Here is an 18,600-nt window from a genome sequence, read left to right as displayed (position 1 = left end):
CTTCATGTGATGTATTGAGGCATGTGAGTCTTCACAGTCAGAATCATTCTGTGACAGTGAATCCTGAGCAGTGGTTCTGGGATAACCTATTCCTGCTTCACAAACATGAGGCTTCATAGTGTCAAAAATAATGTATGGTGAGAAATGGTGAGTTGGATTCTCACACTGTCAAAGAGTAAATCAAATAACTTTTAAGATGTAGAAACCTGTTAGTTTCCAACGGCAGTTGAAGGTGCACAAAGCATGATTTATTTTTACTGTCCTTATTATAAAGGGGAAAAAACAGTTGTAGCAGAGATACTTACAAAGTTTTAAAGTACCTTGAAAACCAATATTATTGCCTGTACTGCAGTTAAGGAGATGATAATTATTTCTAGGGGAAAGACATACTCAGTGTAAAACTGAATAGGTTATGTATTTAGAGATGGACCACATGCTGAACTATTACTGTTGTGATTACTGTTTGAATGTCTTCTGCATCATAAGAATTTTTTTGCTTTTGTATAAAGGGTAAGAGAATAAATTACATTGAGCAAGGAGAATGTACAGGATGGGGCATAAACCTGTAAAATGTGTTCATTTCACTCAAACTCTTTCCAGGCTCTCTACTCTGAATATATTTTTTTTTCAGTATTGCATAACATTTTGGCCTTTGCTTTATACAGAAGACCTGGTGTTTTGCTCAAGGAGTGGTTCTGCAGAGCTGAAAGTAAGAGCTTGGGTGAGACCCTACTTCTTGCTCCTTCTAGGCAGGTTCATATCTTGCTGCCAATCTTCAGCATCTGTGCCAGTGAACTGCATCATGAGTGCACTTGTGTTTTGGAGGATTGTGTTCCTTTGAGGAAGCCAGCAAGCAGCAGTTTAGAGCAGTTTCTGTTCTCTCACCTGAGCATGTCTTTTGAGTTTCTATTCAAAATGGAGACAGAAGAACCAATAAAATTTCTTCTCGGGGTCATTGCTGAGCTGCTTGGCTAACAGGGTTGAAAACATAGAGGAAAGGGAGGTTTTACATCTAAACCAAATTTCAGTGAGTTAATAGTTAATTTTCCTTGTTTAAATAGCATTTGCACAGTGGCAGGACAAGCTGTTTCCTGTGAGCCTCAGACTCTCATCTTCCATTCAGGCCCCCTGAGATCCTCCCAGGCAAACACCCACTCAGAGCATCACTGGCCTCCTGCACCCTCGCAGATATTACCCAGGGGCTGGCACGTGGCTCTTGTGTACTAGCTTTTAGTATCTAATATTAACATTGCTTTTAGACAACCAAGTGGTTCCACAGTGTTCATTTACAGATGAGCCCTTTTTAGAGCTCCCTTTGCTCAGATGTTCTGGATTTTGTCTCATCAAACATATGTTGCAAACATAAAACCTCTTTTAATTACACAAAATAGTGCATTCTAGAAGGTAGTAGATAGCTGGAAACATTATTTAAAAAAAAAAAGGAAAAGGAAAAATGAACTGGAGCAGTGCTTAGGGAGGTTTAAAACAAATCTGTGATAGCTTCAACCATCACCTTGTTTGTAAGGCATGAGGTATGAAAGGTCCAGGTATCAATATAATCCTCCAACACCCCATTCCATGGCTGCTCATTCTGGTGTGTCTGCCTTCCCAGAAATATGCAAAAGAGCAGCATGGAAAATTCAAAGGAAATAATGGTGTGAGGTTTCCTTTGAGGAGCTAGGAGAGAAGGTGTAAGATCTGCAGTAGGGAAGGCATCCTGTTGCACTGCTGGGACTGTTATCATCGGTGGGGCTTGGCACCAAAACCCCAGGTTCTTTAAAGAAATGCTGCACTGGAGGATGTGGGAATTTGCTACCTGTGTATGGCAGGTGGGCTCAGAACAGAGCAATCTATTCTGGCTCTAAGTTTGGGAGCACTGGCTCCAGCTGCCAGGAAAATGTCTGCTCATGAGACACAGTTTTTATGTCACCTAGAAGAAGGAGGCCCATTTTTCACAGCAGCAGAACAGGCAGTGTAGAGAGTTGATAAGTGCTGCTTGGCTTTCTCCTGGGGCGTCAAGCAGCACTCAGGCTCTGGTTTTCCTCCCTGTGGGTCTCTGTGCACATGGCAGGGACTGGGAGAGTGTTTGCTGTGGTCATCCAACACATCCTCATTCAGAAGTGTCGTTTATAGGCAAAGGCAAGGCTTCTGCTCTCTTAGTGCCATACCTCTGTTAGTGTCAGCACTTTTTTACCTGTCTGCAGTCAGAAGCCCTTTTCCTTGGCACAGAATGGGTCTTCCCCCAGCAGCACAGATGCTGCAGACCTCCAGCAGAGCTGCATTCTGCCACTTTCTCACTGATTTTTGGACACAAAAGTAGATGTTGTGCAGAACCATCCACAAGTGGGAGGGTTTCTCTCTGGAGTTGGGCACTTTCTCATCTGAGGTCTGTGTATGCCCTTTGGGGGAATAAAATGGATTGTACTTCAATATACATCGTTAATGGAAGAGCTAGTTGTCATCATTACTGATGAAGGTCAGAGGAGGGGCTGCTGATGGGTGTGAGGGAAAGGAGACTTTCAAGACTACAAGCTAAGAAGGTGAAGCAATAATGCTATTTGACCTCACACTGCATGTCTTACTTTTTCCCTGCTTCAGATCAGGCCCTTACTTTCTTGGGAAGAGTGAAATAAAGCCTACAAAGTCCCTGAAAGAGAAAGCTTCATTTGAGAAATGTCAAACTGGCCACCATGTGCTTGTTTGCGCTGTTTGGCCTTGCTTAGTCTGCTCAAGAGGAAACAGTGTGGCAGCAATTCCCAAAGCTGTTCCAAACAGGCTCTGGCCTTCCAAGCCATGGGATGTTTGTTCCCTTGGCCTGGCCTCATGAGCAGCACAAGGGCAGCATCTTTTTCTGAGCCCTAGTCAAACTCCCTTTTCTTTTCCTATTTTTTTTTTCTTTTCCCCAATATGGGCTCCTGGCAGGGCAGTGCTCTGGGCAGGGAGAGCTCGGGAAGGTCGGGGACCACTCTGTGTGTGGGACAGCCGTGCCAGCAGGTGCCAGCAGCCCCCGAGCCCATGCCTGGCAGGGGGGCAGAGACACATCATTTGCTGTGTAGGTACCCTGATTGTGTCCTCTGCCCTGCTCAGCCCCCCTGGTCTCAGACAGGAACGCGGCTAGACTTAAGCCAATCCTCTCTGCAGACATGGCTGGAGAGCGGGATGGGGGAGCTGGACATGGCATGAGCCAGGTCAGGGTTCTCTGAATGTCACCTGGGCAGCCCTTCACCAGGGTCCAGGAGAAACAGAGATGTAGTTCCCAGCCCTGATGGGAACACAGATGCCAGGGGCATGAGAGGGTGGTCATGGAGCCCCAAGGGGAGGAGGCAAGAAGAAACAGGCAGGAACTGAAGGGCCAACAAGGTGCAGGAGACCCTGAAGCTGGATCTCTGCTGTGGGCCAGTGTGAGGAGAACTGAGGCACCAGGATCCCAGGGGGCCATGGGCAAAGTCTTACCACGGTACCTCTCCAAGACCATTTTAAAACCAGTGGCTGCTCAAGTGTCAAAACACTAAAAGCCAGTCTCTCACTGGCTCTGAGTGGCTCACATTTGGTCATTTGGGAATACTTAAGGAATGTGATCAAATTAAAAAACATTTTTGGTTAAGAATGCTTTTGCAGCTTCATGAGGACAGCTTTGGTGACCAGCCAGATCCATGAATCTTCTCCTGACAGTTGAGTCTGCCTTGGACTGATGAGAATAATGCTCTCCCTTTAAATACTGTCTGTTTAACAGGAACGAGAGAAGTATTTAATTTGGCATGGAAAAAATATTCTAACGACGGTATTTCTGTATCTACGACACTTGGAGGCTTTGTAGAAATAAAGAGCTTTTCTTGCACCATTTTATGGATACCTTTGGATTTCATTAACTTCGAGTTAAGACCTTACAGTTGGCAGCATCATGCTTGTAATTCAAAGCCAATTTGAGTGCTGGATTAATTTCTCACCAGGAGGTATATTTTCCTTGTTCCAAATGAGAAGAGCATTTTAGACCATGTCAGATTATCAGATTTAATAAAAAGAAAAAATCAGAATCATTAATCATATGCAAACTGTTAGAACTTTAATTAAAGTAATTAGAATATGAAAGCTACCAGACAATATTGGAGCACAGATCCCCCTCAAAGAAAGCATGGAACGTTCTTTTTAACAATGCAAAAAACGTACATCTATGTTAAATACATAAACAGCACTCAATTTTAATGCGACATACTTTTATACTTCTGACCTTAGCAGTCATTTTAAAAATGTACAAAGTTTTAACCTTCATTTTCATTTAAAGAAAACCCACATGTTTAAAGCAAAGCAGACCAGTCATTATAAAACATACCAGCAGCTTTAGCATGTGTACAAATTACAGAAAGCAACATTTATTTTGAGATAAACTAACTGGAATTCTACAAGTATGATAGAAAATGATGCATGAGGTAACATTTAATTTAAAATCTAGGATCCCTGTACTGTAGTTCCAAACAGTGCTCTGGCTTGTCAGCTACAGTCCTTGCAAAATTGACTTGTTTAAGTAGTCAAGGATGGCTATTAGGCACACTGCTTTGCATAAAAGCTTTATCCTAAGAAAGAATCTGATGTTGATGCTGAAAGATATTCTGAAAGAAATTAAAACCCACTGATACCTCTCAGGTGAAATACGTATTTGCCTAGTTCTAGTTCTCAGACTTACCTTCACATTATAGGAACAAACTGAAAAATGAGGCCTTTTCTTTAGAGAAGTGTGTTGATGGAGAATTGACCCTAATCTCAGGACAGCTTTGGCCAAGTGTGGCTAGCTACTGCTTTTGCCTCTTTCAGAGCCGTTAGCCTGCTGAGAACAGAACAAGGTGCTGTCCTGCAGAATAATCCATGGTCAGAGGGCCAGGCTGGGAAGAGATGAGGCTCCCAAACTTCCTTTCCCCTCTTTCCTGAGCAAGAGTCTTCAGATTTTGGGTTGCCTTTTTTTAGGATGCTGCTTCCAGACACTACTTCTCATGCTCGTTTCTAAAAGTATTTCTATCAAACTAAAAACAAGTCAATTTTAGAGAACCCAAAGGCACAATTAGAACATGCAAATATGAATTCAGTATTTTTAGGCATTTCTGTGACACTGTTCCCTGTAGTATCCAAGCATCTTTCACCAGCATTAGTGAATGTTTTCCTTATAGCACCCCTCTGAGATTGGAGAACCCTCTCTGTGCTTGTAGTATCATGTTACAAATGGTGCAGTCTGATCTTGCACAATGTGGCCAAAGCTATCTTTGCTCAGAAACTGCATCAGAACCGAGACTTCCTGGGAGTTACCCAGGGAGCTGCACGGTCTGGTTCTCCTCCACGATGACTTCCTGCTGGCAAGACAAAACAGTTCTCAGCTGCTGCTCTGTACTTTAGGTTCTGCTCAACGTTTGTAGTTTCCTTCTAGACTGATCTTGTGGCTGGCCCTGCTCAAGTGTGCAAAGTTGGAGAGAGTGGGCTTTGTGGCACTGGCTTCTCCACTGCAAGAGGTGCAGTGAAGTTTGCTTTCTGCTGCCCTCCTAGCACTACAAAGTTGGCGTTTCTCTAGTAACTGGGATCTACTAGGATGCCCAGTAACCTCTAAGTGCCAGAGAAGCTTTCACTAAAGATGATACATGAAGGGCTTCTTGCTCTCTTTGCCCTCCAGTAAGGTCCTTGCAGGGTAACACAGAGCAGGGTGCTTACAAAAGACACTTCAGCTCATTCGTTTGCAGCCACCTGTCCTTCTGTCCACATGCACACACTCAGTCCTCTGCACTCACACGTGCTCCTCCTCAGGCACTCTCAGAAGCTTTCTGTCCCATGTAGGGGAAACAAGTCTTTCTCAAAGGGAATGCTGCTAAGCTGTGCTGCCCAAACTCCATGAAATGCTTTTCAGCCATTCCACCAGAGAGAGTCAAGTCCACTTTGAATTTCTGAGGCATGTGGTGGTAAAATGCCCTGCCAAACAGCACAAGCAGCACAGGGGGCTTTGACTCTACTTGCAATCCCAACTTCAAGTCTCTTATCACAAACCTTCCACAGGTGTTGGGCTTCACAAAACTAAGGCAGAGGCAGTAACACCACAAAATAACCTAAATTATCTAAAATAAGGGAGAAGACAGAGCAATGTTCTGAAAGATCAAAACCTGACATGATTTGAGCTTGATTGCCTCTGTGATAGTGGGGGCTGTTTCTGCCATTTGAAACACAGGTTAAGCCTTGCATCCTGTGCATTTGCTTTTTAAAAATATACAAAGATATTGCAAATAATTTTATTAAACCAAGTGAAAAACTTTATGATGGTAATAAGCAAGGAAATGTCACCTACAAAAATAGGTATCTTTACCTTTTTTCAAGATTTTGCTTTTGCAGTTTGTGGTGCCTGCAAACTTGGTGGATAAAATCAGTTGATCTAAGTAACCAGTTAATTTATTGCCTGTAACCTTCCAATTGTTTCCTTATAGCTTAGGAGGGATTTTTTGTTCATCCTAATAGGCACAAAAGCAGAGTTACATTTGCTTTGGAGAGCAAACTAAAAACTTGAGCAATGAACGTTAGTTCCAGGCTCTGCTGTTTTCTGCATGTGCACATACATCTTACTTGCCACCCAGGCAGTAGTCTCCTTAAAAGTTAATGAAATTAATTTATTTTTTTCAGTTCTGCAATTTTTTTCTTTGCATTTCTGTTGTGGGTTTTTTAATGAATTATGGATAAAGCTGCTGCTCCAATTTTTACATCCATTCCTAAGAGGGGATTTATATGCTCTCATTTGCAGATAGGCCAAGCCATTCTATTACATAAATGTAAGTATTTACTTTGCATTACCTTGATTACAAAGGGGAGTTATGGGAAAGGGCAGCTTTTTTTAAAATGCTGAATGATGCACATGAAGAAAGGTGGGAGGAGCAGGTAATAAGTGCAATTGCTTGCTGTTTCCAGGCAGTTTTGCTTAGAGAGTTAATGAGAGAAGTGCAGTACAGTACTCAAATACTTCATCTGCAGATACAATGGCTTATTTTTGCTTTGCTCTCCTTGTGGACTCCCAGAGGGTGGGAGGGTACTGTAAAGCTGGCTCTGCAATACCAAAGTTTTGTCATCAGTAAAAGGATCTGTGCAGCTCAACATTTTTGCTCACATATCTACATTGTAGGCCCCTATAAGGCACTGTGTCTCAATCCTGAACTGAAAGCCTAAAAAAAGGCAAGCAGTCTTAAGTTCCTTAAGATGAAGGGACCTCTCTAGGTTCCTGGTTGAACCAGAGAACAATTTAGGTTGTAATGGGATTGCAGGCAGTTTTCTTGCTAAGTCCCCCTCCATTCAAAGCAGGGCCACCTTTGATACTGGACCAGGCTGCTCATGTCCAGAAGAATTTTAACCTAATGGATTACCCCTGTTAATCAGACTTTTCAAGTCATTATACATTCAGTTGTGAAAAATACAAAACTTGCATGTCTCAAACTATTCTGTGCTGCTCTGGGGATGCACTGCTAACTTTGCTGGAATAGTCTGGGTAAAGGTTTTCCCTAGAAAGTCACAAGGTGGCTGGAGTTAAGAAATGAATTTGAATTAACTCATTTAATTCTTGATTTTAGATAAAGATTCCCCCCAATTCCTTCTACTTCTTGACTCTCCCTTCCAGCTTAGCAAATATGAAGTAAAAAACAGTCCATCAAAGAAGAGTTTTGTTGTAAGCTACTTTTTAATCACAGCATTAGTTGACATTCAGTCAGCATGACGATTACATTTTTCTTCTCAAAATGCCAACAGACAAAATAAGCCTAGCAGGAACCTTCAGAAGAAAATGAGGAAATATCTGAAGACACTGGACTTGGAATGACAGAAAATAATGAGGTAAAACTAATAAATTGATTTGAGCAGTGACAAGGTCTGGTGAAACTAAAGAAAAGTTTCCCCTCGGGATTACAGACAAAAGAGCACCTAGAAATATACTGCCATCCTTCTGTTTTACTGAGATGGATTGGATGTCACGGTTATGAAATGCAGAGACTGAAGCTCATTCTCTAACCCTACAATTAATTTGCAGGAACTGCAGCCAAAATGTCCTTCTGTGCAAGTCTGTGCTCCAAGCCGAGCCTAAAGCTCCATCTCTCTGCCCCCGTACTTTGTCTTTGGCCTTTTTGTTCAGAGGGTGCCAATTACTGAGAGATCTGGCAGTGGTTTTGCTGAGGATTGCATCTATGCCCTGACAATTGAACTTGGCTCTCCAAAGCAAATCCACATAAACTGCCTGAGCCCGAGCTTGGAGCCAGGGCTACCCTGCATCCCATGCCCTCCTGCTGCTCTGCAGGGCTGCTGCAGCTTGCCACCACGCTTGGAGCCAGTTTGCTGCTAAGCTGACAATTCTGCCTTGTTTCACGATGCTGCCAGGCTGCTATACAGTGTGTTGCAGGGCACAGAACAAATTCAGAGCTCCTCTTCCTACCTGGGACTCTACCACAAGTCCCCACAGCCTGTTCTGCACTGCAGCTCCTCCACAGGACCTTACTCCCTTCAAAATAGATGGTTTGCTGTACTCAATAGAAAGCCAAACATGAACAAGAGAAGGGAATCCTATAATTTTATGGTTAAGCTGCTATTTGGGATGTGCCAATTTGCTACCAAAATTATGAAAATTTTGTCATGTTTAATTAATACTTAAGTGACATTTCCCCAACGCAGCCCTGTCAGTTACTCAGAAACTGGAAGACACGTAGTGCCTCCTTCCTGCACATTATAAGACCTGCATGCTGGTTTATTGCTGCTTGAGTTATCTTCAAAGGTGTTTCACACTCCTGTCTCTGGAGGCTCCTCTACTGGGAAACCAACACACTCAGAAGTGGTGTTACACAGACACACTGCTCCTCGTCCTCAGTCCCTCTCCAGGGCAGCTGAAAGGGAAATGGTGTTTTCTGCCCTTTGATTCCCTCCTCTCCACACCATGCTGCTATCTTTAGGAGGGATATACAAGATCTGTAAAATTTTTAACATGTCCTCTTTATCTCCCATTCCAGCTCACTAATCTAAATAATGTTTTAGCTTAATGGTATAAGGTCTGCTGTCTCATTTCTTATTTTGTGTAGCTTAAATTGCAATTTTTAAAAATGGCTTAGTATTAGTCCCACACTGAGATCATGTTTAGACTTCAGCCCTCGTTCCAAGGGACTATTCAAAGGTCATAACAAACTTGCCTGCGCAGCGCTCTCCTATACACACCCATACACAAATTCCAAGGCTTTCCAAGGGTTACTGCCACTGTCCCCAGGAAACAACCAGCTGCACTCCAGCCTCTGCCGACCATGCCACAACCTCATGAGAGGCGGAGCCCATCCTGCCGCCCGGCCGTGCCCTACAGTGTCCTGCACCTCTCCAGCAGTGGGGCTGGCATGCCGGAGGTGCGGGATGCTCCGCTCCCCTCGCCACCCTGCAGCCCAGCACAAAGCCATGCCCGACGCCTCTGGCTGCCCGCGACTGAAAGCATCCTTTCTGCCTTCTTTCTAAGCACGCGGCGCCATCCCATAAAAGAAGGCGCTCCTGCCTTCAAAAGGGTTCTGTTCGTGGGCCGTGGCCTGCCCTGAATCAGCTGCATTCATCAGCCAAGCCTCCGTCTGGGGCTGCTTCTCTCTGGCTGCAGATTCGGTGGAACACCGGGCAGGAGCCAGATATAAATCTCCTGCTCAAAGGGAATATTTAGCAGCAAAATGAGTAGAAAACAAAAAGACTTCTCTGTTACTTACCCAATCCTCTCACTTAGGGCGGCTCTATCTAAACAAGCAGGGATCTGAGCCCTCCCGTGGGCTGTGCCCGGGGAATGGGGAGCGCGATGTCCCACGCCTGGGAACGCTGCTGCACCCACATGGCTTCGGGCACCGGCCGAGAGATGCAGAGCTTTGTGCATGGAGTCCTGTGCTCGGTGAGCCTGACAGCCTGCTTAGGGTAGGGAGGGGGAAAAAACCTGCAATGTTTTCTCTTAATTCTGAAAAAGGAAAGCCCAAGACACATGAACACAACTTTATGTACTTATTAAAAGCTGAGGAACATTGATCCACAGCTTATCGGTGTGCTGCCCTTATTTCCCTCTGTGTGAGCTCTCTGCAATACAAGATGTAAGGTGCAGATCGACTTTTTTTTCTCTTTTTATTGTAACTTCGATTGTGCAATGCATTCTGGAAAGGCCAAGTCTCCACATGAATTCACTGAGATGACGGTGCTCCAGCTCTCTGACACAGAAACAGGATGGGTTTCTATTGCAAAATAATTACCACAGAGATAGATAACCATTTCGTAAGCAACAGCACAAGAGAGACACAGCTAAGCCACTGCACTAAAACTCAAGGAAGTACTTTTGGAAAGGAAGAAGTGCAGCACAGGGCATGTGCCAGCACCTACCTGACAGAGACGCTGTCAGCGATGCTCTGACGGGGGCTTTGGCCACGGAGGATGTCTGCCCACCCCCAACCTGCAGCCCATCACAGTGGCTGCTTCACCAGCCCAGCTCAATTTGCCACTAACAACCTTTCAGCAGGTTGCTGAAGCTCCTGCCAACAGTCCCAGAAGCAGCCCCAGTGTCTGCAAGGGACAGAGGGAGAAATCCCTCCTCGCTGAGCACCCTGCCTGCCCACCAGCGGGACCAGCACGAGGGGCTGGCTGGGACCCACTCCCTGCAGAAATGTCATCACATTGTGTTAATCCAGCAGAGAAATGTAAAGAAATACATGACCTGCAGGAAGCAGAAAGAGATGCAATGCACATGTCCTTATGTCACTGCTTCAATTCTTGCCCAAATCCCACCACTCCTGTGCTCATTCAGTATCTTGCAAAGTAAAGGACTAGTAAGTATTACACACGCAATTGAAAATTTATCTTTTACAGTGCCATTAGTTTAGCTCTGTATAACCAATAATTAATTTTTTAAAATTTGTTTATCTTTTATCTAAAGTACAAGCCTCAGTGTTATCCTTTTTCAGATTTTTACTTTTTGGTGCAATCATTACCTTGAAACCTACACTGGAAAGGCTCAAAATTCTTCAAAAGTACTGTTGTCTGAATTTTAGTCATGTACCAAAAGAAATACACACGTTACACAAAATATTTTCCTGCTTCATCTCTACAGTTCCTGAAAAACTGCATCTTGTGGACTTGGAGACAAATGTACTGGAGAAACCAAAACTACATGAATAGAGGAGACCTCAAATGGCCGCTGTGATCTGTGGCTGTCTATATACACATTATTTACACATGACTGTTTGAGAACCTGTATTCATGAATGTGTACAGTTTCCATCCTGCACACATTAATTTGTCTGAGGGTTTTTTAAAAAGAATTTGTTTTACTCTGTTGTCAAAAAGCATTTACCCTGTGGTGACACAGCAAACATGGTTACTGGTTTTATTCTTACCCTCCTAGTGCCACTGCTCCTTAACCGTAAACTGATTTAGCAAATCTGTCAGTCAACACAGTAATTTCTAATTTTTTTTCCCCTTGTATTTGCATATGTAACAAATTGGTACAAATCTTTCCAATAAAATGTAAAGTTCATTGATACAATGCCTTCCATGATGGCCATAACTGGTTACTAGTCAACTCAGTAGTTTTGTAGAGACATTTTCAGCTGTACTTGGAAAAATAGGAAACGTATTGTAGTTGAAAATAAATGTACATAATATACAATATATATATATATATATTTATACACATGTGTATGTCTACATACACATATACTGATAAAACATTTAAAGTAATGTTTAATTTTGATCAGTTCTCTGACTGCTGGGACTACCTGGCAAATAAATCTAGGAACAGAATTTGTCCACAATTAAATAATAATTTCCACAACTTAGAAAAATATACTTTTACTAAATAAGGTTTAAATTAATTGATTTATGGATATAGGATGGAGGATAATGGTTTCCAGACTCTGACGTGATTAAATCTGAAAGGACCCAAGCTACTACAGACCAGTAACAAGCGCTGCCCCGCAGCCAAACACAGAAGAGCACAGAAACACAAACGGCTGCCACAGCAGCATTGGTGACACCCAAAACCTCCCTGCTTCCCTCACCTCTTACACAGCCTTCATTTCCACCTAACCTGAGTCTCCCACCCGACCTCACGCTGTTATTTAAGGCGCACTCCAGCCACAAGCACAGCTCTGCAGGGCTGATGTGGGTGGCTCCTCGCTCCCACACAACGCTGCCTTGAGAGCCAACAGATCATCAAAGCCCCTGATTTTCAGCTTGGAGGACCATCAGTACTTGAGCTTCACCACACGGATTTTGATCTACTGCATAGGTAAATACATTATAGCAAAACATACATTTCTCTCTGTGTGTGCATGCATGTGTATAGAAGCATACATACACATGCACACACCCATGAGTACGTGTACATCTCCATATAAAAAATTTCATGGAACTATGTCTAGTAATGTTATCCAGCATGGTATCCTGCATACGTTATCTGATCTTATTCTTTTTTAATATAGAGGCACCAGAAATAATTATAGAGAACAAATCAACCTTTAAAAATTAAAGTTAGGTCAGTGGACAAGAACTTTGGTAAAGCTTGTCAATATTTATTTTTGTTTTATTCAAATACAGTCAAAGTCTATCAGTTGCCATCACCCTCTTCACAAGAGGAAAGTGCATGTTTTTTTCCTAAAGAAAATTATATGTAAGGTGGGACTTAATGATTCAAGAAAATTCTGAATTAAATGTTTATATTTTTCAAAAGATTACTATCTTTCTGATGGAATGAAAGCTAAATAGAGTTCTTGTCATGTGTGTATTTTATTTATCAAATGCATATATATATAAATATATATATATATACACGTATGTCTCTGTTCATGTACCTGTGTGTGTATATACACATCCACACACTTTCAACATGAGAGAGGAACCTGTTTTTCTCCACTTTTTTTGGGGAGACTCTCACATTCCTCCCTGTCTTGTACCCTGTGCAGTATAAGCTCTAGTGATGAGGCCAAACGAAAAGATATAGTTCACCATAGTATATTAGTTTATGTAGCAAAGTCATTTTCAAGCAAGTAAAATAAAGCTCTGTATTCCAAACTTCTTTTCCATTTCTCATAAAGAAAAGGAAGGAAAAGGAGAGAGGGGAGGGAGTGGGGTTATGGCAGTAGCACTGAGCCAGTGGCACGTGGCGGTGTGCGTGTGCGAGCGTGCGAGCGCAGGTCCGCACACACACAGGCGCACAGGAGCAGGGCTTTGGTTGACAAATGCAGATTGTCCAGAGAAGGTGGATGCATAAGTAAGGAAGACTCTACAGTGATGCAATTGTATCTTTTATGCTTGCATGGAGTGAGAAAAAAAAAATTCAATTGGAAAAAAAAAAAAAGAAAAAAGAAGCAAAGACCTCTTTTTAGGTCCCTCATCAGTGAGAGCATACTCAGTATGCTAGAGAATTTATCTGAAACCTTTTAAATCAAGGCCTCTTTATTACAAAAATAAAAACGAACAAACAAAAAAGTATGAGAGACGACAAGATGCTGAAGCGTCACTCCAATCGTCCCTGCAGAGAACAATTGCATCCCATTTATTATTCATTCTCTTCTCTCATTTCTACGATGTCTGTCATTTCCTCCGTGTGAGGCATGTCGGTCATTGCAGAGTCTTCACCTTCTGCAGCTGTCTCATTCTCATTCCTCTTCTTTTTCTAGATTGAAACAAGCATCCAGAAACCTATCAGTAAATTGTGCATGAACACACTCCCATCAGCTTTGGACACTGGGAGAAGTGAGGTGAGAACATGGTTTGTTAGGGCATGTTATTAAAAACTAGAATATTTGTGTCATGTTTGTGGCTTGCCACTAATGACTTGGCTTAACTTAGAAGATTTCTGTAGTCTTTCTGAGGCTCAGTTTTCTCATTTCTAACATAAATGCAATCAAGCATTTCTTATGCTGAGCGACATCCAAAACAGGCTTCAGCAAGACTGGAGGGAAGAGAGCATCTGGAATCTTTTACATCACAGACTTTTTATTTAAAAAAAGGAAGGAAAACAAAATGTGAGAGAAGAAAAGCTTCTCTAGGGAGGGAGGCGAGGTGGCAACCTAATTTCTCAAATGTCAAACTTCAGGAATTTTACAAGATGTGAGCATTCCGGCTTTTCTTAGTGTTGCTGATCCACTGTGATCTCTTGCCTCACCAAAGCAAAATCAGAATATTTTTGGCCAGCAGGAGCAGGAGGTCATTCAAGAGTCCTATGATTCATCCAGGATGTCCTGGATTAGTAAAGCTAAGAAGAGTTCAGGCCCCTAAAAAACAAGTTGAAGCATCTGTTCCTTATTACCCATTTCTCAGCAGGCTGACTAGTTTTCCTGAAAACAATTGTACAGCTGACAAAATATCCCCACAGGTATTATTGATTCAGCTGAGATGGGTGTATCAGAGTTTCAAACTTTCAGAGGTGTCTACATAACATTTGATCTGCAGCTCTCCAACTGCAGGTCAGAATAACCTGCTGTAATAGAGCTACTGGTTGGCTCTGCCGCTGTCACACTGAATAAAGAATAAATTAGGCTGGCACAGTTATTACTTCTACTACCTGCACTCACCACTGAGCAAAATTAAGCACAATGTCCCTGGCCAGAAAGACTCTGTGAGCTACTATGGTAACAAGCTAGCAACAAGGATGTTGTGAAACCAAAGGTCAAGACAAGCCATTTCAGTGTCTTAAAGTTTTACTCTTTGGTTCTCAAGGCAAACATGATAAATTAATCATGACAGACACTATGATTCTTCTATTGTCTTATGAACCTTGTACACTATGAAGTCTTGCCATGGCCTGTACTGTCAACACACATCAAAACTGATTTTAGTTTGTTCCAATATAAGGCTTTTAGATATTCCATCTTCTGTAGCTTGTTTTTTTTTTTGTTTTTTTTTTTTTTTTTTTTTTTTTTTTTTCAAAAATAAAAGTGGTGGGGATTTCCACTTGGCACTTAGTAAGAAGTCTAATTTAAAAAAAAGTCACTGCATAGATTATATTTTCTGGTTCCATCCAGAGTCCTTCTGTACTACAGAATGATGTACACATCTTGCTGGTTCTGCCTGGAGCTGGACTGAGTGCCCTACGCGGTGCCTTGAACACATAACTGAAAGTGAACAACATGCAGGTACTGCAATGTACCCAGTCAGCCAGCCAATATTTACCCTGTGTTTGACCTAATTCAGTGGAATCTTCTTCAAAATCCAGGTTTCACCTCTACTCCGCACATGCAGGATTGTCGTGTTTAAAGTATGCAAAAAAGAACCTGTTTAATTATTTATAAGCTCTTATTGTCAACTGCTGCAGGAGTATGTCTTGTTTTAAGCCACTCCTCTCGATGGCAAAAAAACACAAGCACCTGTACTTCTTGTCGATTTTCAGCAGAGATGGTTTGTAAAGAAATAAAAGTATATATATACAGAGATATATGTACTACATAGTGAATACCTACAGATATAAATGTATACACTGTGTAACACTACATAACATCTGCCATGGGAAGGAACCTGGAACTCGTTGGAACGTTAAGGTTTCTTCCAACCCAAACCATTCTATCATTCTGTGATTCTGTGATTCTCCGATTCTATATACACATAGATACACCTATTGTAAGCTTGGATGAGTAGTTCCTATGCCTACACAAAGATGCTAAGTTGTACTGCAGCAGTAAATATACAGTGCAAAACTGCTGGTGGTAAGGACAGGATATCCACAATACATGTGTTTTGAGGAGCAAGAGGCTCTCTGACTGCAGACCAGCATGTCCCATGGCCTGGATGCCCATTAACAGCTGAAGGGCACCTTTCAGTTTTATTTCAACCCAAAGATTTTCCAAGCTGCACACTCCTGAGACTGGACAGGGAAGCAAAACAAAGTGAGAATTCTGGGGAGTTACGTTGCTGAAGTGTAACTTAATCTGAACTAAAATCCACTGTATTCAGCACCTGCTTTCATCAGCTGCCACAGAGACTAATTCTTACCTGTTTCCTATAGACGTAACAGGCTGCTATTGCAACCATGGTGGATTCTCCTACAAAACCAGCGAGAAGGGACCCTACTCCAAGAGTGGCTCCATGAACTCTGTTGGAGACATAGAAAGAAAGCAGTCATTGTTGTGTGAGAATGCATGATTCATAATTACATTTTTACTGTCATATATAACCAATCTGATGATAGAAATATTTTCTTCAAAGACACAGTACACTGCCTAAGAGAATAACTGGTATTTTAAAGAACTAATTTGTTTTTAATGGCTACACTGTTTAGTAAAAAAAAGCACACTGAATTAAACTATGGACTAAGAATTTAAAGTCTTGTACAGGGTGCTGTAGAATAGATTATTAAGCTTATAAACAAGATATTGTTCCATTAGCTTTCTTAACAGTGAGTTTAATAACATGGAAATAAATTCCCCTTAGGACACGTTTTTGCCTCTTTGACATTTGTGTATTTTTTCCAAAGGGACATCACTATCGTGCCTGTCTAGAGCAGTCATGCTTGTAAATTTGTGAGTGTTTCTTTTCCAGATAGTGACACTATTTAGGCTTTGTATCATGGTCAGTGTTTGGAGAAAATGTTCCGAGCTATGCAAATTCAGCTATCAAGTGACAGAGAAGAGGAATGAAGAGGAAAGCAAATCCAGGGGTCCTGTGAGGAATAATGATTTACCCCAAGTAAGGCAGCACGATGAGACTGGTGATGAGGACGATAATCCGCAGCACTGAGCTGGGTGCCAACACAAATGTCTTCTTCAGAGTCATCAGCCAGCCAGTCAAGTGTGCTCTGACAGTCACTGTTCATAAACAGGGGAGAAAAAGAGGCAAGAATAGTAAAAAAATAAAGTCAGTCATTTCATGTGCAGCTTTTCCATGCAGAGAGCACTGTACAGAAATAATCACTGCAAAACTTACTGCTGGTAACTTTGCACCCTACTAGAAAGGAAGTAGATCTTATGTTCAAATTGCTCTAATATACTGATTTGGGAAAATGAAGAAAATGAAGAAATAAAAAAAATCAGTTATGGACAGCACTTGTTCCTAAAAGCTGTTCTCTTAAAACCAATTTATTAGTCAGTCCATTCTGTTTTCTTCATTAAAAAACCCCCAAACTATCCCCTTCCTTAAAGAGAAGTTCCACCAAGGAAAAATTTCCATCTGGGTCCTGTGTGGCACATGGTGTAACAGGTACAAAAAGGGTATCTACATGTACTTATTATTGTATTTGTAGTTTACCTTTATTATGAAACTGTCTTGTCACAAAAGCAGAAAAGACTAAAAGATGTTGCATTTAATTACAGAGATAGAAATCTGAAGCACTTTGACAATTGTTTTCCAGCTTGTCTTGCTCTTTGATAGAAGTATTAACTTTTATTATATAATGCTTATGCTCTGAAGGAGCCAGTGAGGTTACAGAACTTTTCATTTTTTTACCTGGAAGTGGAAAAAAGGAGAAGATGCGCAAAGGAACGACACACAGCTCTGCGAAAGCGAAGTCTACTCCAATTATGTCAACTAAAATCTTCTCTGACACGTTTGGCGTCCAAAACATCACAAAACAGAGCTAGAAAGAACAAAATTAAAAAAATCTTTATATTTCAGAAGGGAAGCACAAGAAAAGGTAGGCCCTCCTGGAGTAAAATATTTGTTTACTTATGAGTAGAAAACTCTACTACTGGTAAATATACCTACTCTAGATTTGTATTTAGCTTGCATTCGAATACACTTGGACATAAGAGAGATACCTTAACTTCAGAAGTAATTCCTGCTCTTAATTTTCCTCACATACCAAGTGTGATGCATAGAGAAAGAATTTTTCTGCTTTCTGCAAGTGGTTGTACTTGAATGGTCTATTGTAATTCAAACAGTGAAACCCCAGATTTTTACAGCACTTGATCTGGTTAAAACACTTGTACTCCTAAACAGGTTACCAAATTTTTCAGTAACTAATGAGTTGAAGTCCTCCAAGACCCAGAGATCTGACCTGAATCTAAGACTAGAGGTTTGAATTTGCTGCTGAAAAGAGTACTGTTGGTATGCAGTAAGTCTGATAGCAAGGCAAAGGTGTTCAGCACAGTCCTGTAGACATGGTGCTCTCAGGCTACAGATCCACTAAGTCTTGTTATTTTCATTAAATACTGTGCTGTTTAGTCCATACAGGAAAGGAAGATTTCTATGAAAAACCCATGGCAATTGGTACAGTGGTGGTACATGCTGTTTAATTTTTTTGCCAGTCCTAAGGTTTCCATCTGAGCTGAAGGGGCTGTTGGCAGCTGCAGGTCTGGCTTCAGTTCAAGGCACTCACTGAAGAACAGTCCTGACAGCCCTTACAGGACTTCCCCTATAAGAAAGCATACCTTCAGGTATAACTACTTTGTAATTTCATTTGATTTTGTGATTTTAAAAATTACTTCTTATTGTTATTGTAACAATATTCTTGTAACGATTACTCTTGTTGTTCTTATATTGTTATTTTTTGTTAAGTGAATATTAAGGAAGTAAGCTGACTGAATGGTGCAAAACTGGGGACCTTAAATGCTCTGGCATTTCAGGTAACAAATCTGTGTACCCTGTAAATTATGCACATTGGCTGTACAATAGAGTCTGT

At 41.7% G+C, this 18,600-nt stretch overlaps 1 protein-coding gene across 1 annotated transcript in view; it reads right to left on the bottom strand.

The window, feature by feature from the left end:
• Positions 1 to 4,041: 4,041 nt before the first annotated feature.
• ANKH (ANKH inorganic pyrophosphate transport regulator) overlaps positions 4,042 to 18,600 on the bottom strand; it is a 107,394-nt gene continuing 92,835 nt past the window's right edge. The window contains exons 9-12 of the mRNA XM_059854498.1: positions 17,427 to 17,556; positions 16,666 to 16,789; positions 15,978 to 16,077; positions 4,042 to 13,662 (exon numbers count right to left, since the gene is read on the bottom strand). Of these exons, the coding sequence (XP_059710481.1) occupies positions 13,546 to 13,662; positions 15,978 to 16,077; positions 16,666 to 16,789; positions 17,427 to 17,556 (471 nt within the window). The 3' untranslated portion in view covers positions 4,042 to 13,545. The remainder of the gene's footprint in view (positions 13,663 to 15,977; positions 16,078 to 16,665; positions 16,790 to 17,426; positions 17,557 to 18,600) is intronic.

The sequence above is a fragment of the Haemorhous mexicanus genome, chromosome 1 (assembly GCF_027477595.1).
Source record: "Haemorhous mexicanus isolate bHaeMex1 chromosome 1, bHaeMex1.pri, whole genome shotgun sequence".
Classification (NCBI taxonomy): Eukaryota; Metazoa; Chordata; class Aves; order Passeriformes; family Fringillidae; genus Haemorhous; species Haemorhous mexicanus.
Note: the sequence above shows the minus strand (reverse complement) of the source record. Positions and strands in the feature narration are given on the sequence as shown.